The 21,269-nt window shown below is 32.9% G+C and overlaps 2 protein-coding genes across 2 annotated transcripts; one reads left to right on the top strand and one right to left on the bottom strand.

Moving 5' to 3' along the window:
* Positions 1-2,499: 2,499 nt before the first annotated feature.
* On the top strand, positions 2,500-3,180 carry LOC114737560 (agamous-like MADS-box protein AGL29). Its single transcript, XM_028925514.1, has one exon. It carries the CDS (start codon positions 2,500-2,502, stop codon positions 3,178-3,180), a length of 681 nt encoding a protein of 226 aa, XP_028781347.1.
* A 2,896-nt stretch (positions 3,181-6,076) lies between these two features.
* Positions 6,077-8,827, bottom strand: LOC114737571 (phytoene synthase 2, chloroplastic-like). Its single transcript, XM_028925523.1, has 5 exons — positions 8,372-8,827; positions 7,914-7,964; positions 7,627-7,799; positions 7,163-7,398; positions 6,077-6,636 (listed from the first exon to the last, which is right to left on the bottom strand). Exons 1-5 carry the CDS (start codon positions 8,730-8,732, stop codon positions 6,264-6,266), a joined length of 1,194 nt encoding a protein of 397 aa, XP_028781356.1. The 5' UTR covers positions 8,733-8,827; the 3' UTR covers positions 6,077-6,263.
* Positions 8,828-21,269: the final 12,442 nt, after the last annotated feature.

The raw sequence follows: 21,269 nt of genomic DNA on the forward strand, positions 1-21,269 counted from the left end.
TCTTTTCTCCAGGCTTAAAGCCCAAACCATTGGGTATAAACCCATATCTTCTGATCCATGTCCATCACCCTATTGATCTTCTTTTCAGGAGAAGGCCAAGAGAGTAACCCACTGGTGGGACCTACTTCCCCTTTGCAAATGAACACACTCTAACGTTGGCTCTCAAAAGTCTAATGCTAGAGCTACAACATTTTCTTAATTATAACGGCAGATAATAACGACCTTAGATTATAAGACGAATCAAACTTACAACATCCCACTTATAAGAAAACTTTTACATTACTGAGTTACAACGTCATCGAAGTCTAGCAACAACGTTAGATGAAGAAGGTTTTTCTCATTTCAAAGTTTTGATAACATGTTTGATTTGGAAGGACAAGCTTGACTAGTAATTATAAGCCTGAATACACTAAGAGTTCCATTGAAAAATAAGTCAAATGTTATGAACATGTAGGAGGTGACGTGGTGTGCAAAGCTCTCTTCTCAATAGCACAAACGGCTATATCAACTTGCCAAAGCGATGAAAACATGCCAGCATTACCTTATTTTACATATTATTTTTAAATTTTAAACTAAAAAAATTATGCAATATAAAAAGGAGCAAGAATTGGATCATTTTGATCAAATCTAGATAGTCTAGATGTCGTCAACAACATCGTTGTTGACCAAGAGTTTGAACCAGAAAAATATCGCATGATTGTCCTCTTGAAATACAGATAACCTAGACTGAATTTTAATTCAACCTAACTAATTAAATCAGACATTTAATATATTGAATTCATCTTTAACTCATATTTATGTCTCATTTTTTTCACCAACTATATTTATGTTTCATTTATTATTTCTTATGTGATAAAAAAATTAAAATTAAATGCTCATGTGATAAAAATAGTCAAATTTTTAATAAAAAAGTAAATATCTATCACTTTTTTTTTTTATGTAATACCTATTTGAGATTTGAGTATTATGATATCCATTTTAAAAGTGTTTTTCATTTATATGGACTCAAACTTCAAGACCTTCCACTTATCAAGTCTTTTTCTTCATGAGAAATTTTTGTGAAAATGCTCTTTAAAACCTATCTATATAGTATCTCCGGTCTTTAGTATAAGAGCTAGTTTACTTTTATTTTGATCCTAAATATAAGGTCCAAATTCATCTTGTCTGTCATTTTTATCCATTTTTTTAAAATATAATTCTTGTATAATTATAATTCTAACTATATACTTGATTACCAAGAATAATTGAGGAAATATAACACATATTTATTACAAATAACTAACTTAACTAGTTTTTTTAGTATACTCAAATTAGTCAACTAGATCTTATATCGAGCATCAGAGGTAGTGTGTGAGAAATTTTGAGAGAATTTCTTTCTATCTTGACCTCATGATGATAAATTTATTGCCTTTTTAGTGATTAATAGCGTCATATTCTGTTTTATTTTATAATTACAATATTCTCTTATGCATACAAGAATATCATACTATTTTTTAATCATCATTAATTAGTCATAGGGAGCCAAATTTTGTCAATGATACGTACGTAGTCTAACATTTTAATTAAGCGACTACACTATATTTATTACTACTATTATAAATGAAGGGAGCAACATGATAAATTATAAGTTATATACTATCTCCGTCCTTTATTATAAGATCTAATTTTTTGAATAGGTTTGCCTTTTTTTGTAAAATCTATTTTGAGTTTGTCTGAACACTTAATACACTAAATCCTATTTTACATCTAATTTAATGCATTTAATACATTTCATTTCTTCATTTATCTTACTGTTACTCTCTCATATTTACCCATTTATATATAGGAGTATATTCAGAAAAAAAATTACATTTGGTACATATTAATTGCTTTTAATTAATTTTAACTGTTTTCTTAAACCGCGTAATTTAGTTAAAAGGATTTTATAATAAGAAACGGAGTAGTACTTCTCTGGTCCTATTTATAGGGCAGAGAGAGAAGTTTTTTTGTTGTCTTATTTATAAGTCACTTCATTAAATTTTTATCATGAATGTACTATATTGTCTTTTATTTATTATAGTATAGATAGTTATTTTTTTTTAAAGATGTATATATCAAATAGGGGTAAAGTTAGAAAGTTGATATATTTTAATGAATAGTTAATGCATTTTAAGGTTTTTCTTAATCTATGTAAAACATATTGAAAGTGTTTTATAAATAGGAGTAGAAAATAGGAGTAGAAGAGTATATGTACACACACAAGCTCACTTGTGACAATATCATTACAATTTTATTACATTTTGAAATTATTGTTTCAAACGCATAAATATGGGTGAAAAACACGAAAACTGGACCAATAAAACAACGACATGAGCACATTTCAAAGTCAGAATCAAAATCTGCATATACTGCTCTATAAATTCATCAGGCCCCTCTTCTTCTTCTTCAATACCATCGATCAACTCAAATTCATTCTCTCTTTCACTTGAAGAATTTCTTCTGCTTCAAGAATCAACAATGATGGCGAGACGACCGAGACAGAAGAACAGGAAGCTGATCGCCGACCCCAGAACCAAGCATACCACCTTCTCCAAGCGCCGGTGTTCCATCTTCCAGAAAGCCAGCGAGCTCTGTACTTTGTGCGCCGTCGAGATGGCTCTCGTCATCTTCTCTCCCGGCGGCAAACCCTACTCGTTCGGCCATCCTTCTACTGATGCAGTAATCGACAGACTCATCACTGGTTCTGCAGATCCCATCCTCCGTAATTCTTCTGAAGAAGAAAAGGCCCAGCGAGAAGCGATCATGGCGGAGCTGGACAAGGAGTACAGCGATCTGAATGCGCAGTTGAAGGAAGAGAAGGAACGAGGCAAGGAGCTGAACCAGGAGATGAAGAATCTTCCAGATATCGAGAAGATGAGCAGAGATGAGCTGATGAAGTTGAAGGAATCACTTGAAGCTCTGAGAGTGAAAATACGCAGTCGTAAAGAGGAGCTTTTGGCTGGGAAGGGTACTGGGGATGATGATGATCTGAGATTAACGTTGGGTGGTGTATTTTCTGGAGGAGAAGCTTCTTCTTCAAGCTCTGCAAAAACTGATCATCATCATCAGGCCGGAGAAGAAGATTTTTCTGCAAATGCCGACGATGGAGATGATGGTGATCTTAGTCTGAATCTATCACCTTTTGTTCCCGGTGATGCATAAGGCATTGAAAATACATCAAAGGAGTCTTGTATTTAGCATTTGAATAAATAAAATAAAATAAAATAATAAATCTTGATTATATAATTCTGCTATCTGATGTAATATATATAAGATACAAATAATCGAATTATTATTACATAGATAAAAATTAAAGTTTATTAAAATGGTCAAAGGCACGTGAAAAATATATCCCAAAAAATATACTTTTATTTATAGAGAGAAAGAGTGAGAAAAATATATATGAGAGAATATATGGAAAAAAGAAATAAGAGAAGGTCTATAAAAAAAAGAGAAGATAAAATATAATCTTTAACCGACATATAGTAATTAATGCAGATCCATGTACCCCTCTTAAGTTACTCGTAGAAAGAGGTTTTGGTCCCAGTAAGTCACTTAAGTCATTTTTAGTATGTTTGATGTTTATTTTCTAATTTCAATTTTATTTAATTGTGATTGGAAAGAGAGAAAAAATGGAGAGATATGAAAATTATTGGTAAACGGAGAGAGAGAAAAAACTTTAATAAGGATAAAATTAATTTTTTTTTCAATTTAATACATTTCTTGACATGTGAGAATATGTTACAAATGATTTATATTAAGGAGTAAGGTGGTAACTAGTAATGGTAAAAATGGAAAAAAAAAAAAAAGAATTAAATTTTCAGATATATACAGAGTATAACTTATAAAAATTTAAAAAAAAACTTATAAAAAAACCAACCCTACCCAAAAAATGGTAAGATCGAGAGGGAGTATTTGCTAATATAAAATAATTAGTTTGTAGGCTGAAATAATTACGTTTTTGCACTTTTACTTAAGAAATCAAATTTATTGATCTTGGATTCTCTTGACTGACGTTTCCATGTTGATTTTGTTAAAAACTAAATAAATAAATAAATAAAAAACGTTTCCATGTTGATTGAAGAAAGTCTCCACATCGACTTGCTTCCAGTTTCCAAGTTAAAACAATCTAAGGTGCGTCTTACATTTATGAACCAGACTCACTAGGCTGGTATTTTTTTAAGATAACAAAGCAAGGTCATGTTAAATATTAATGAAAAAAAGACACACAAAAATAATTAGGAATACAAATGAAGAAAGTACATTAAATTTTTAGATGAACACAATTGCTAGTATTTATAGAATACGATGTAACAATTATTCTTTTTTCCCATTTTATCCTCCCTTTTATTTTACATTATTTTAAATCTTAATTATCTTTAACAACTGTATTATTAAAAATATATACGTAATAATTATACATTAAAATTCGAAAGAGGATTTATATTTAATAAACCAATGGCTTCCCCTTCAAATCTCATAATCCTCTCTCTACATATCCAAAATTTGAATGAAAGGTGAAAAGTGCTTATAAATACTTTTATGTAAGTCTAGACAAAATTTCTTCAGTATATATATTTCATATTACTTTCGGTCTTAATTATAAGAACCAGTTGACTAATTTGAGAAAATTAAAAAAAGAAGTTAAGTTAGTTATTTGTCATAAATGGATGTTTTCTTTCCTAAAATACCCTTGCTAATTAAGTACTCCTCCGGTCCTTATTATAAGATCCCATTTGACTTTTTATTTGGTCCTAATTATAAGACCCCAATCCATTTTGTCTCTTATATTTATGCATTTTTTTCCAAGATAATCCTTCTAAAAATGATAGTTTTAACCAATATACTTAATTAGCAAGGATATTTTAGGAATGACAACACTTATTTATTATAAATAACCAACTTAACTTACTTCATTAATCTCCTCAAATAAGTCAATTGGGTCTTATAATTAGGACCGGAGGAGTATATTGGTTATAACTACCATTGTTAGAAGGATTATCTTAGAAAAAAATACACAAATATTAGAGACAAAATGGATTGGGGTATTATATTTAGGACCAAAATAAAAGTCAAACGAGGTCTTATATTAAGGACCGGAGGTAGTATTTCATAAATTATGATTAAAAAACTATTTTTAAAAGTACTCAATCGAAGCTCTAAGTACATGAATGTAATTCTCACCAAAAAAGTAAAACTGCCCCTCCTCAGTGGTTTTTTTTTTTGGGGGGACAACCTTCTTCAGTTTTTGAAACAAGAAAAAGACTTGCGTGAGCAAGCGGGCTTTCAGTTTACATCTGAGGGTCCATATAGTAGCCCAAGGATTTTGACAACGTAACATGAACTTCATCCAACGTACGGAGAGTCCCATGTGATTTAGACCATAAATTCCAAGGAAGAAACACTGAGTCCAAATATATATAGTCCTCCGGTCTTTTAATATAGAATCCAATTATTGAGTTAGTTTTGATCCTAAATATAAGACCCATTTCTCATATTTATTAGTTTTCTCTAAATTACCCCACTATAATCAAATAGAAGAGAGAGATGGGGTATTAAGAAAGATGATTATGGTGTTTTAGGAAAAATGTATCACATTTTTTATAATTAACTAACTTACCTAACTTCTTTAATCTAATCAAATTATTTATAATTAACTAACTTACCTAAATTTTTTAATCTAATCAAATTAGTTAAATGAGTCTTATGTTAAGGATCGAAGGAGTATATATATATAACCTTATAAATTGCACTTCCTAAAAAAATTATTATTAAAAAATGGCAGATAAAAAATTTTAAATTTAGACCACTCATATCAAATAATGGGATACTTGCACTAAAGTGTAGGGCCATGATCACTTTTTTGCGTTGTGAAAATCATCAACTTGCACACCACTGATTACAATATTACTGTTCCTACCCAGTCTAAAAGGAATACAGTGAGTTGCAGGATTAGCTAGCAACATGAACTGCAGGATTTCAAGCTTATTGCCTCCTTATTTAACCCACCAGGGCCTTTAAAGGAAAACACACACACACACACACACACACACACAGAGGAGGCTTAATTATATATTCAGCTGTTTTCTCTTGAACACCGTGTAGAATATATCAAGTAATTAATTTACAAAAATGATTACTTTTCTAAAATCTAGTGAATAGAATCTACAAGAAGCTCAAAAGAAGATTGTTATTGTCGCTTCTGCATGAGGGAAAAAACATAAAATAATGAATAATATAATCACTTATCTCTTAAACACTTGAGTTAGCTTTTGTTGCGGTCCGAGAAGAGCTTTGCCATAGGCTGCAGGAAGTGATAAGAGCTTCTTAGCTTTGCCAACATAAGCCCTTTTTGTGAAGTTATTATAATCATTGGCTTCAATTTCGTCTAATATCTGTTTGTATATTAACAATGACGCCCACACTGGCCATCTGCTTGCTGATTCCAGCTCTGTTACTCCTTTCTCTGCTTCCTCAAAAAACATCCTTGCCCTCTTTATCTGTCCCTTCATGAAATTCCGCCACTTGTCGGTCACTCGGCCCTCCCAAATGTCTTCATCCGATAGGCCTGCTTGCGCCAGCTCATCTTGTGGCAGATATATTCTCCCTCTTCTAGCACTATATATATATAAGATTGATTGATGAGAATACCAATAGAAGTGAGTTAATTTCATTCATGTGTGTATAATTAAGTCTTTGGATTGAAGTTCCATGTTTACTCTGAAAATATTTCTGAGAGTTATAGACATCAAAAGAAAATTGAGACGCAATCTAGCATATGAACTTTCAAAAGTCAATGTTAAGTAAAAGTAGTTTACCAACCTCCATTAATGTTAAAGGTTGACTATAAAAAGGTGACAAAACACCAATGTTAAGAGATTATTGCACAATAGCTGTAGTGTAATGATATATAAGCTCTCCTTATAAGTGAAAAGTCACGAGTTTGATTCTGCTTGTAATTTCAGGTCATTAGTGCCTACTCTTTTAATTAAAAAAGAAAAGAAAAACGGAGATTATACGCTGCATTGCATCATAATTTTCTTTGGGATGCTTATATAACTCCTTTAGGAATACTTTTAAGGCAAAAATATACTTAATCCTATAAATAATCTTTATAATTTTGAAATGAAATTAAGAAGCTTACTCTTCTCCAACGTCTCTGAGGATGTTGGTGAGCTGATTTGCAATGCCAAGGGCCAAAGCAGCATTGTAAACAGTCTCAGCCGAAGCCTTTGATTCTGGAGATATCCCCATTACTGGCACACTCATAAGCCCCACTGTGCCAGCCACGTAGTAGCAGTACAGATACAACTCGTCAAAGTTGCTGTATCTTGACTTTCTCAAATCCAGCCTCATCCCCTCTATCATGTCTTTGAATGGCTATCATATTGATTCAAACACAAACATATTAAGTGTGAGCAAGTACTTCAAGCACAATAAATCTCTAAGCTAGCTTCAAGGGATTTTAACAGTAAGTCACACTACCACAAAATATGTTATTTTCATCTGTTCTAAAGGTTTTTTTTCGTCTGTTTAGGAGGAGAAGTTGACAAAGTATACTACAGTATACATACATATATACACAAACATGTATACGTATATATGCACCTGAATATCAACTGGGAATCTGGAGACAGTATCAGAGAGGGCAGCATCGTACATGTCATAAGGACGACCTGCAAAAACGTCACTCAGCCTTTGCTCCCACCTGTCTAAGGCTTTTGGAGTTATATGTGGAGCGTTTGGCCCATCCACTAGTTCATCTGTTCTTCTGCACCACACTGCAATAATTTGTGGCCAAACATAATTTATATATTAATTGGTATTCTTATCATCAGCCATATGGATGGACCACTCATTTATTGCTTAAGTTGTTTGAGAGCAACCACACATACCGTAAATTGCCCATATTGCCTTTCTTCGCTCTGGCGTCATCAATTGTGTTCCTGCAATTTGCATTTGAAAGGGACAAATCAGCTCACGCACAAATAATAAATGTCCTAAATACTGTTTACTTTAATTATTATCTTATTTGATTCTTCAGTCAACTTGCCAATTAAATAAAACTAGCTAGTTTTCTCTCTAGTGATTCTACCTGCATACTTGCATGCTGGAATTCTTAATGATTTACTTTGATCTTGTACAACGATAGGAGATCATAAAACATTGAGTGGGAGAGAAAATTTATAGACAGAGGGGGAAACTTCCATTATCCTCTTTGGATAATAAAGAAGCTCTTCGAATTCCAAGCTTAATTATGGAATAAACTAATAAACCGACTGTATAAATATTATTCATGAGTGAGAGATATAAAGAAACAAGAGAAGCAGTAATGGTATGTGTATAAAAGTACCGAGGTAAAAGGTCTTGGCATACTCAGCACAAACTTCACTACAGCGATCATAAGCAGAATTCAACAGATCTCCATTGGCGAGATCAGTTTCAGTGTAATCGTCTTTGTAAAAATGATCTAGGGTTTTCTTCTGCTGTTTCACCAGAGCTGCTTGCTTCAGGACCACCTCGTACACCCTCTCCTCGGACGATGATGATCTGGAAGGATCTGCAAATACACTCGAAAACGCAGAAACCACAGTTCTCTGCGTAAATCTCCCACTCCCACTTCTACCTACTGATGATGATGATAATCCTCCCAACAGAGAGTTAATGGCGTTCTCTTTGGGTCCACATGTCACCCAAAGAGGAACACCAGACATCTCTCAATATCAATGAAACCTGGCAACTGGGTTCTTCTTCTTCTTCTTCTTCTTTCTCTCTTTGTTTCTGGTTTTTTTTCTGGGGATGAAGATGGAAGAAGACTGAGAAGGAAAAAGAGGGAGAAGATGGGTGATGGGTGTGTTTTCGTGGGAAAAAAGAGAAGATATATGAGTGGTGGTGAAAAGCGTCGGCACGTAATGGTCTCAAGCTAGTTGCACATGTGTATTAGAGAAGATAGGGAGAGAATTGTGATGGCAATTTTACCAAAATACGTAAACAATAAAAATAATTATCCAAATACTAAATCTTTTAAAAGTCGTTCACGCGAAATGAACTTTCACTCTGATAGCTTATTTTTTTAAGTGAAAAAATAAAGTCGTTCAGGCCTAGAACATCTTCAATCATCTTCATTTTTATTTTTGGAAAAAATTACAACTAAGGACCCAATTTCATCGGCTTCCCCATTCGTCCCCGCCCTTAAGTTGTGGAGCAAATTACAGTTAAAAACCCATCTCACCATGTCTATTCCTCATCTTCTTTGCTCTACATCTTCTCCCGAACAGAATAGATATGAGTAGATTTTGTAGAAAAATTGCTTTGTATCTTCGCACTTAAATTTAGAAGAAAATATATAAATAAATTAAATAAACAAATATTTAAAACTTAACATGTTCACAAATTTTATGAAATAGCTAAATAAAAATATTAAAAACTTTAAGTTCTTAAAATATTCTGATTTTTCTCCAATACCCATTTTGATCTATTTTATTTTTATTTTTTTGAATTATTTAAAATAACATGACACTCTCACTATGAAAGAAGGTTCTAATATGTTTTTAGTGTTTGCTTATTAAATTATTTTTTAATATTTTTATTTGGCTATTTTATAAAAAATTTTAAACTGTTAAGTTTTAAATATTTGTTTATTTAATTTATTCATATATTTTTCTTCTAAATTTAAGTACCAAGATACAAAGGAATTTTTCTACAAAATCTGCTCATATTTGTTCTATTTAGGACAAGATGTAGAGTAAAAGAAGATGAGGCATAGATATGATGAGATGGGGTCTTAACTGTAATCTGCTCCACAACTTTAGAGGGAGGGACGAACGGCGGAAACTGATGAAATTGGGTCTTTAGCTGTAATTTTCGCTGAAATGAAATGGATGGTGTGACTTTCATTTTTAAACTTTAAAAAATAAGCTGTCAAAGTGAAAGTTCATCTCGACGTGAACGATTTTTAAAAGATGTAGTATATGGGTAAATAATTTCCAGTGTAGTATTTGGATATTTGGGTAATTGTTTTTTACTGTTTACAGTAATTCGAATTGTGATTGGAAGGCTTTATAGTAAAGCAATCCCTGTGAGGAATACGCTTAGGGCTACCTTAGCTACACACTTGTAAACGTATGGACAGTGAGCTCACAGTAATCCAGAGCATGATCGACTTGTTTGTTGTTATCTCTCTCTCTCTGATTTGATTTTTGGCAGATTATCAGGATCTTTTTTTTTTTTTTTGCCTTTTCGATCTTTTCTTTTGTTGATGATGATGTTATTAATGGCTACAATTTTGTGTGATGCAGTCCATACTCTAATATTTGTTGTTTTGCTTTGTACAGAGTTGCAGCTGAATGAGGGATTTGTCTTCTTCACGTTCTTGTGATGGTGTTCGCTTTTGCACCCCATATATGGGGTCCTATTTTTGAAAGCAACAACTTTGGTTCTTCTTCTAAAAGAACAAAAAAATATGAAAAGGTTAAAGCATGCTTGTATAATTTTATTTTTTTATTAATTTTTAAGCTAATTGACCGGTCTCTATTTTAAGGCACTTTGCGCTTTGTAAAAGGAGTGGGTGATCTTTATTATAATTCGGGTATTAATTATATTTTTAATACTATCTTCATGTTTTTTGTGCTTTTCAAAACAAATTTAATAACTTAAGTGACTCTTTAATTTTGGGGCTGAAGATGTCTTGTGATAAGAATTGGAGAGAATATTTATATTCTCTTCGTCCCTTTTTATAAGCAATGTAACAACTATTATTACTTTTTGTCTCTAAATATACACAATATTTACAAGTTATCTCAAATTATTATAGCAAATTTTTTATTTTGTCCCATTAAGCATTTATTTTAATACTCAATATATTTATCATCTTAATTTCCAAACTATCATCTCTTTTCATCACGCATTTTTTTTTCATAATTCTTTTTATTATAATATTTTTCTTATTCTCTTTCTTATATTCTCCCACCATAAATAAGGATATTTTGGGAAAAAATTCCCAATTTTTATTTATTTATTATCTTTACCCAATTTTTTTGACCTACATAATAGAATTTAGGGTTGCTTATAAAAAAGACGGCAGGGAGTACTCATCATCACACCTAGAACCCAGTGTTTTAGCTTTTATTTGCTTGATAGTGTCTACTAGCATCTATTAGAATTTCGTCAATTCTCTCCGAACAAAATATTATTCACACAGAATTAATTTTTAATAATATTAATTACTTACAATTAACTTAAAATGAAATCCGAATTCTTTAACACATGCCCATGCATTTATTGTGTCCTCAGCTTGGAAAAGTTTGAGGCCAGGAATGGTGGGAATCTCCCATCCATTGAGGAATCGTGAGGGCACCAATAAGTCAATATTGGCCAGCCTGCAGACAATATATTCACATGTGCAGACCCCCCCGCTGATTCTTTATGAAAATGACTTACAAAAAGCATGTACTATTTTTCTTCTTAGTATAAGACCTAATTGTTAAGTTAATTTTAGTCTTAAATATAAGACATTTTTTATATTTATCAATTTTTTTTAAATTATCCCTATAGATATTCCCTCAACCATAATCAAGAAGAAGAGAGAGAGAGGATATTAAGAAAGATGATTATGATGTTTTAGAAAAAATATGTCATATTTCTCATAATTAACTAACTTATCTAACTTTTTTAATATAATCAAATTAGTTAAATAGATCTTATATTAAAGACTGGAGGAGTATTTATTAAATAAATCCTATATACTCCGTTAATCCACAACATCAGTCATTTTAATCAATTCATCTATATCAAAAAAACTCTATTCTTATTTACAAGCCACTTGTTTCTAAGCCTGTAATCCAAGAAATATATTAAATTGATATTCCCCCCCCCCCTTTGCCCTTATTAAAGGAATGGTAGTAAAACAAAATATGTTTTATATATTCTCTCATCTATTGAAGTCAACAAGAGTAAAATTGAAAAATACTCATTAATTATCCTACAAGTGACTTATAAATAGAAATAAAATAGTACTAAATTAATTAAATGTATTTCAAATTGAAAACTTTTTTTCAAGTTTACCGTATTAAAGAGGCTGTGAAGGATAGGAAAAAGAAAACAATGAGTTGCATGCTTATATTTAAGTAAAATTGATAAATAAATATTAATTACTTTTTAAGTGGTTTATATTTTACATTAAATTATTCTTCTAGAAACGATAGGGGGAGTATATAAGTCGCAAATAATATAATGCCCTTCACCCCAAATTTTAGACATGATGATGTCAAATATTGAGATTGTAGAGGAAGGTGATTGAATCATTGAAGTGTCGTGTTAGGAAAGGGGGCCATACATGAATGAACGTGCGGAAATGTCCAGATTGGAGTAATCCAAAATGGGTGTTTGTGGGTTCATTTATTGTGTATGTCAGAGAGATGTTTCTCACGCACTTTATGAATGTCCCCATCCGACCTTTTGTGCCTCTTTCTTCCCATTTTTGTGGTAAGTTGGGGATGTGGACAATTAGGTGACATCAAACAAATTGTATTGTGTTGAATATGTCTACGTTCATGTCCCCAGCACAATTCGGGTATTTTTGGTACAAATAATAAATTGGTCCACATAAAAAGTGGTCTCTATCCATTTCATCTTTTATACTTTGTTTTATAGTTTTAAATATAAGAGTTGGCGAATAAGTTTATTGTCCTCCTAAAAATAAAATATTAGTATATTTTATCTCTAAAATTATACTCCTTCTAGTTTTATTTATAATTTCAAAATTTAAGAAGGATATTAGTTTATTTTATAAGTTTCAATTTGAGTTTGTTTTAAACTTTAATGCCTTTTTTTTTTTTTTTTCCAATTTTCCATGCAAAACCCTATACTCATACATTTAGGTTGTTCGGATGTAGAAACCTTAGTAATCAAGATTGGTATAATAAGAAGGATGGCCATAGTTTTTTATTGTATGTTTCTCCTTGACTTTGGCCTATTCCCTGGTATTTCAACATGTGTGTGTATTGCAAAATGTCTGTTGGTTAAAAAGATGAAATTAAAAATAGACAATAATCACATCAAATTTCTTGTATTCATTATGTTGAGTTCTCTCATCTCCTATGGTGATGTGTTCAAAAATAGGACATATGAATATATGTAATTGCAGAGGTTTCATATAATAGGGGAAATTAATTTTGAAAGTTCTTATAGTTTTATCTTCTAGTTTTATTTCTTTTTATCGGATCCTTATACTTTATGCTTCTAAATTTATAACTCCTTCCCTTGATAAATCGCCAACTGCCATTAATCCATTGATATACACGAGCTTTCTCTCTCCCACAAGCCATGATTGTCTCTCTTTAGGAATGGATTCTTCATTTCCATAGATACACAAGACAAGTTTCATTTTCTTGTAATAGATTCTTCATGTCCATCGGATCAAACTCCCACTTTCTAAAATGCACCCTCAAGTCCCTGTGCAGCTGTTCAAAATCATCCTACTACCTAATCTTCTGCTGCAACCCAAACACCAGAAACCAACCTTCATTATATTGCTCACAATACCATTAGACACACACACACACACACAGAGAGACAGAGAACGTGAACATGAAAACAAACCTCGTGAGGCATAGGTACGGGTGACATTTGCTTTATGACTTGGATGTCTCGCTGGTTAGTTAGGATTGGGTGTCCTTGTATTATACTCTTCCTGTCCTTAATATAGGACCCAATTATTGAGTTAATTTTTGTTCTAAATATAAAACCTATTTATCATATTTATCAATTTTCTCTAAATTGTCCTATAAATACTCCCTCAACCATAATTAAGTAGAAGAGGGAGAGAGGGTATTAAAAAAGATGATTATAGTGTTTTAGGAAAAATATGTCACATTTCTTATAGTTAACTAATTTACTTAACTTTTTTAATCTAATCAAATTAGTTAAATGGATCTTATATTAAAGACCAAAGGAGTAGAATAATATCATGGCTAGGAGCATAGTATGAAATATTTGAGTTTCCATTGATCTATTTTGAGTTGCTTCATGAATACTCTATTCGCCAATTTTGAATTAAAAGATGGACACCAGAAATTTATCACAAAATCACCATTGTTACTCATACCAACCTATCTGAAAAGATGCGAGAAAAAGAGCCATGGCTTGGAAAGAGAAAAAAACAAGCGTATTTGAATGAATTAACGCACTTGATATTATTTACTGAAGGAGTCATAAATTTAAGGAAATAAAGGATAAGGATTTAATGAAAAATAATAAAACGAGAGGGACCTAATTCAAAATCAGATGAAAATATAAGGACTGCCAAATTAATTTCTCTAATAAATAACGTGGATGATTTTTATCCCAAGAAAAATTCTGTGGATAATCATCAATCAATAAATAAAATAACGACGGGGTTGGCCAAAAACAAAATTGACGACTGAGGGACAAAGTGTACTTCTATCAACAAAATTTTTATTTTGGTTGGAAATTTTTTTAATTTTAGTCTTCCTTTTTTATGGCCTCATATATAGATAAGTTTATTCACAAACTTTTTTTTTTTTACCAGAGAAGTTTATTCACAAACTGAAACTTCATGTATCTAGGAAATAAAATGACAATATTATTAAACCAAGTAAAGGTTAGATTACCACAGAAGTCCATCTTATTAAAATAAAGGCTCAGATTAAAAAAAACTCAAGAAAATTAGAAAACCAGAGCTACTTGGGCCAAACCAAGGAGAATATGCTGAAAGGAAAAAGAGAGAGATAAAACCCAATTTTAGATTCAAAGTGAAACCAAAATGGGCCTTACGTGAATACATCAAACAGAAGAAAAGGACAAACACAGACAATATAGCCGTCAGCCTCCATGAACTCCTCCTTGAAACCCAGCAGTTCAGCACTTGCGGGCGACCATCCAACAGATTCAAGTAGTCTCACTCCGCTCTAAAAAAACCAAGAAGAAACAAACATAAGTTTGAATTTCAAAAAACTTAGAAGAGCTTTAATTTTAAAGCTCCCAACCTAACAGAAATTAGTTTTAAACTCAAGATGATTTGAGAATACTCTAAGTTATACTTCAAAAAAAAAAAAAATTACTACTTATCCTTCGAACAGTGGCTACGTGCACTAATATCTCCCTCTGGGATTTGGATATCCACCATAGCAAACTATCCTACACAGTGTTTGAAGAAAGGATGCCAAATTAACCGTAGCATCGTTGTGTTTGCTTATGAGCTTATCCTCTTCACGCTCACGCTTCTTCCGATGCTATCGTGACTTCCTTCCTCATCATCTACTTTCCAATGCATCCTTTTGGCATTGCAAAGTGATCTTCATTGTCACTATTCTTCCTTGTTCAAATACGCAATCGCAACTGAGGAATGCTGGTTCTCACCCTTGTTTTGCTCTTTAATTTACAGTCTAGATTAGCAGCGTGCCTGGCTTTAGGCTTCCACTTGTCTTGCTCATCCCTATGCTCAAAAGGTGAAGATTTGTTGCACGGTCCTACCATCACTCAATGGAAAAGGGCTAAAAAAAGTGTTTGGTTAACCCTAGAAGTGTTTTTCAGAAATATTTTTTTACAAATCAAAATAAACTTCTTCGCATATTTAGTTCGTATGTCATAAAAACACTTCTGAAATTATGATTTTGTTTTTATCCAAACACCTCCAAAGTTTGCTGAAAAATGGCCTTTCTAGCTCCGGATCTTAGTTGGTGTTTTGGGTAGGAATTGTGTCTTGAATCTGGGGCGCTTTTGTGATTATTCTCTTGTACTCACTTGCGCCTAATCTTTTCTACTCTAGACTGATTTTATCTTTTAATAAAGCTACTTTTGTGGTTGGAAAAAAACCACAAGAAAAAGAAAGCTGTTGCGCATAGATATGCCTAAAATAGTGCAGCTGATTCTTCTAATAACTATTCCTTTTTTAGATTTATTATATCAAATGTAATAAGTTCAGTTTCTAAGCAACTTTATTTGGTAACAAAATTTCTCCATCTATGTTCACCTAGAAGAACAAAAATCTCCATCTTTGCTTCCCCAGAGAAGATCTATCCACATCACAATAACTACAAAACTTGATGCAACCAACTAGCATCATCTAAACTATACAAATCTGTAGTAAAGAAAGATAGAATATATATGTGTGTGCATACATATCTATACACACACACAATGTGTTATTTACACATAAAAAGCATTCCAAATTAGTTCATCACATCCATTCCCAGCCAGATACTCAAAAACTCCAAAAGGTGCCGCCTTTTGCAAGCTGCACTTATTGAAGTATTGTAAGTCACCAGCGCTGAAAGGACTGACAAATACGATCGATCAATCTCTCATGTGGCGCATTTTTTGAGAGAATTCCAAATATTTGCCTTTATCAATATACCACAACTAATAATTTTCACGGAACGATTCCCCTGCATTAAAGCAATGTAAATAAAAAAATTCGATCTCAGTAATCAAAATGGAAAACAGAAAAAACTTGACCATTCGTTATATAAAAGGTGGAGACGTTCCCGGTGATGCCTTTCGGCGCAAAGAAGCCATTTGTCCAACACGTCAGGCTTGATTACCCAGCGATTAAGGGCCATAAGTAACTCAATTTAACCAGAAATATAAATTCAGTTACTTATGGTACCTTAATCAATGGATTCCGCCCAAATCTTCAGTAAAGATTGATCAAGATGCGATCGAATGAATTTAAAGCGTCGTCGATGTTGATTAAATATGGTGATTGGAAGGGAAGATGGTGAATCTGGAGACTAATAAGGGGGTTAAGGAAAAGAGAGAAGGAAGCGATCGAAACGGAGAAGACAGAAGGAAAAGACGAAGTCTGGGAAGGGCAAAGAAGATCTGCAATTCGGATCTGAACAAGATCGTCTCTCTGATCTGATGCTTCAGATCTGAAGGATCTGATGAAAGTTGAAACTAAATAAGGAGTTTATCTCCTGGCGGCGACACTGTCAGGAACTGATGATGCTAGATGCAACACTGTATCTAAACCTAGACCGCTTTACGGGCCTTTTATAGCAGAAAACTTCTAAGAAAAAATTTTATATGACTCTTTTGCTCAAAAAAAAAAAAAATTTTATATGACAAAAAAAATTTCCCTTAATTAAAAAATTAATTAATTAATTAAAAATAACAGAAAACTTAAATAATAATAATAGTAATAATTTCCCCCTTATTTTAGATTTATTTTGCCTTACAGTTTATGCTCAGTTATTATTTTTATTTTTTTTCCAAAACAGTCACTTTGTGCTTGGTTCTATGCACAGTTGACGGGTACTTAGCACGATTTGCGGATTCAATAATACTGTTCGTTTGCAATATATTAACAGTTTGTTATTTTTTTAAGGTGTTTGAATGGATCGTAATTAAGCTGGATTTGTGACTGAATAATTATTATTTTGGAGAAATTATATTTATTTGCACATGTATATATAAATATAAATGAGGTCTGTGCAGTGAGAAAAAATATTGACACTTTTCGGGTTATACTACGTTCATTTCATCAAAATTGCCACTGGCGAGCATGTTGGAAATTCAAACTGTCCTAAGCATGATATTAAAAATATACTACGTTGATGTTATGTTTGATCAAGTTACCCAAAGTAATATGGGCAAATTTTACCAAAACTAAAGTATGAAAAAGCATGTCAATAGTAAAATAGTCGTTACCAAACAAGTTCTCATATTTTCTAGTTTCTAAATGTAATGAACAGACTTTTTTTCAAGTATCTTATTCTGAAAACATGTTCTAAAAATATCAGTTCTACAAATATTATGTTTTTTTTTGGGGGGGGACCAAACATCCCGTCATTCTCAGTTTTACCAGATTTGGCACTGTCACTTTTCCAGTAAATGAATGGTTTCAAAATCACACACTCATTTTCTTTTCTTTTCTTGTTTTGCTTTCCTCTTATGTCAAAAGGTACAACCCTCCATCAAGATATTCCACAGATACTTCCAATTTTATCTGGACCCTGCCGCGTTAATCGCGGTATTGCACAGTAACTAGTTTAGAATTAGAAATTTCTTGGCACGAGAATAAAATATTTGATTAGATTTGAAATTCTAATAAATTACATTATCTAAATTAGTCAAGATTCACTTTTACATAAGTATATTTTTTTATTCATTCAAATAAGATTAGAATTAGAAATACACAATTTAGGGAAAACATATAAAAATTTAAAGTTAATTATTTATTTTTCATTTAAGTTCCCAATTGACATACTATTTAATTATGATACTACCTATTTAATTCAATCTATTCAAATCTTAATTAAGATATTATTCAAATTTAAATTAATTATTAATTTTTTCATTTGAACCTCTAATTAAATGATGCTCCTTGTTTAGTCCAACATATTCAAATTGCAATCAAAATATAATTTAAATCTTATTAAGGGAATATATAAATATATTCGAATTCCATATTGATTGATGATTTTAGATCAAAAAAATAAACGAGACTAATGACTCTCCCAAAAATTCTCCTACATTCAACAAAACTTAAAATCATCATCGTCAACGATCATCAACACAGATCTGCTAAGTTAGTATGAACACGATTTCTTGACGCATATTGTTACAGTAACCATCTTAACTTCAAAATAATCCACTAATCAATATACAATAGCTAGTCTGATTATTTCAACGATCATCAAACAATTCCCCGGCAAATTTATAACGCCTTGGATTGTGCCAACATTACCGCTGATATTTGATTACCCAGTCATTAAGTGACATAAGTAACTTCATCCAATCAGAACCAGAGATTCATTTAAATGAAGTCACTTATGTCACATTAATCAATGGGTTCCACCACAATCGGCGGTAGATATATGGATCGGACGGCTAATCGACGGCGATCTTTATATGGATCGGAAGTGAAGATGAATAAGCGGGAGACTGAAGGGAGCGAAAGTGACCATGCTTCAAGATTTCAGCGCCAGAGGCCGGTGAACTTTTCGGAGTCCGATGCAACTTTGGAGTTCCCCTTCTTGGCGGCGTGCCACAGATAGGCGATATGCGACGCTTACCTAAACCCTGGACTTGCTTATATACGCACGTTTGGGTTATAAATATCCAGATTATGTGAATTTTATAAATTTAAAAGTTGATTAAATGTAATATAATAAATATGAAAAAAAATACGACACATTTTCTAAGAACATCCTTATATGTCAAAAAATGAGTAAATAAGTGAAGTTTAGACAAGGCTTTCAACTGAATTAAATGGAGCTTTATTGGAGACACACTCAGAGATGCTCGCTTTCCAGACAGCTTCATTAGACTCATCATGCACTGTATTACAACTCCCACCATGCAGGTCCTTTGGAACGGTTCACCTTCTACTCTCTTTCAACCCCGAAGAGGGATTCGTCAAGAGGATCCCTCTCTCCTTGCATGTTTGTTCTTTCCACAGAGTGTCTATCACAAACCATACAAGCTGAGGTTTTTTTCAGAACGGTGGGAAACAATTAAAATGGGGGAAGAAGGCGTCCTCCTCCCCCATTTATTTTTTGCAGATGATCTAGTTTTATTCAATTCAACTAAACCAAGGCAAGTTAGATTAATTAAGAAGATCTTTGTTGACTTTTGTTCCTCCTCGGGTCACTCTGTCAGCTACTCCAAGATGCTTATATTTTTCTGAAAGAATGTCAAAAGACAGGATGCTGATTCTATCTGCGATTACCTTAATTGTGTTAAGATTGATTAACTTGGAAATTACCTTGGAGTGCCTCTCCTTCACTTTTGGGTTACCAAATATACTTACCAGTATATCATTGATCGTGTCACATAGAAACTCTCAAGTTGGAAAGCAAAATCTCTCTAAGTCTATAATTTCTACTATCCCCTACTATGCTATGCAAACCTCTATGTTACTCGCTACTTGCTGTTCTGAAATTGAACAATTGACCAAGCAATTTATAAGGGGGCCTGATGCAAATCGATCACATAAGCATTAATTCAGTTAAGTGGGAGGATCTCTGCCAACCTCAGAACAATGGATGCATGATGTGGTCTTAAGAAGCTAAGAAGCCAAAATATCGCTTCTCTCTCCAAATTGGGCTTCAATTTCATTAGCAACCTAGATTTTTTTTTTTTGGGTAGAAGTGTTGAGAGCCAAATATGGCTGGCATCTAACCACCAACCCTACTCTCAACACTAAAACATACATGTTCACATGCTTCGAGGAGCATTGCCAAGTCGTGGCCTGAAACTCATTGGGAATTCGCCGGCATTTGGGAGGTGGTAGACATGTAAAGTTTTGGTCTGACAACTGGATCGGGGAATTGGGTCCTCTGAAAAACCTGCCCTATTCTGTCATCACGGCTGGCCTCCTAAGTCTCCCCATTTGCAGCTTTGTAGATGCTAATGGACAATAGGGATGGGATCTTTTCCAAGATATTCTTCCAATGTCAATTAACCATGTTATTGCAGCCACTAAACCGCCAAGTCCTAATAATGGTGCTGCATAATGCTTAAGGGGAGATACACCAAATGGGTTTTGCACAATGTCCTCGGCGTACCAACCAATCAAAGAGAGCTTTTGGAAGAACTATCACCACTGTTGGAAACTCATATGGAAGTAGCCAGAAGCACAACGCATTAGATCCTTTATCTGGATGGCTTACAAGAACAAGCTTCTCACCAACATCGAGAGGAAAAGAAGGAATCTGATCTTACCCTAGATGAAACATGAGCTTTGTGGATCAGGACTCAAGGACATTAACCATGTTCTCAAACATTGTCCCTTTGATGTTGCTTGTTGGAAACTACTCATTCTGGAACTCAAGCTAACAAATTTGCTTCCCTTGCCGATTCAAAAATGGTGGCTCCATAACATAGGCCCTTGACGATTCAATCGATGATGGACTCTTATGTTTGGAATCACTACCTGGAAGCTTTGTGGGGCTCAAAATAAGCGCTTCTTTGCCGGTGAATCTTTCCACCTGGGAGAGCTACCTGCAAGTAGGAATGCTGTCGTTGATCACACCATCGATCTAGAATCGCTATTGATTGCTTGTCTTGATTTCTTAAGGATTGTATAACCCTTTTTTTTGGCTCCTTTCTTTCCCTCATGTACATACGTTAGACTTATGGTCTCTTTTTTGAATGGATGAAGCACCAGTTTATTTTAATAAAAAAAAAAGAGCAAATAAGATAATTAATATACTAAGACTAATTATTAATTTTACCCATTATTAGGGGCAAAATTACAAAATTACCCTTTACTGATAGAAATATAA

This window comes from Neltuma alba, unplaced genomic scaffold, assembly GCF_004799145.2.
Source record: "Neltuma alba isolate B1F8T4 unplaced genomic scaffold, ASM479914v2 tig00013463_pilon, whole genome shotgun sequence".
NCBI lineage: Eukaryota > Viridiplantae > Streptophyta > Magnoliopsida > Fabales > Fabaceae > Neltuma > Neltuma alba.

Excerpts from the sequence above, each read along its gene's own strand:
- LOC114737560 (XM_028925514.1), top strand. The coding sequence starts at position 2,500 with ATGGCGAGACGACCGAGACAGAAGAACAGGAAGCTGATCGCCGACCCC.
- LOC114737571 (XM_028925523.1), bottom strand. The coding sequence starts at position 8,732 with ATGTCTGGTGTTCCTCTTTGGGTGACATGTGGACCCAAAGAGAACGCC. Across the intron at positions 7,399-7,626 it reads GATTCCCAGTTGATATTCAG|CCATTCAAAGACATGATAGA; the intron begins GTGCATATATAC and ends TCAATATGATAG. Across the intron at positions 6,637-7,162 it reads CTCAGAGACGTTGGAGAAGA|TGCTAGAAGAGGGAGAATAT; the intron begins GTAAGCTTCTTA and ends ATATATATATAG.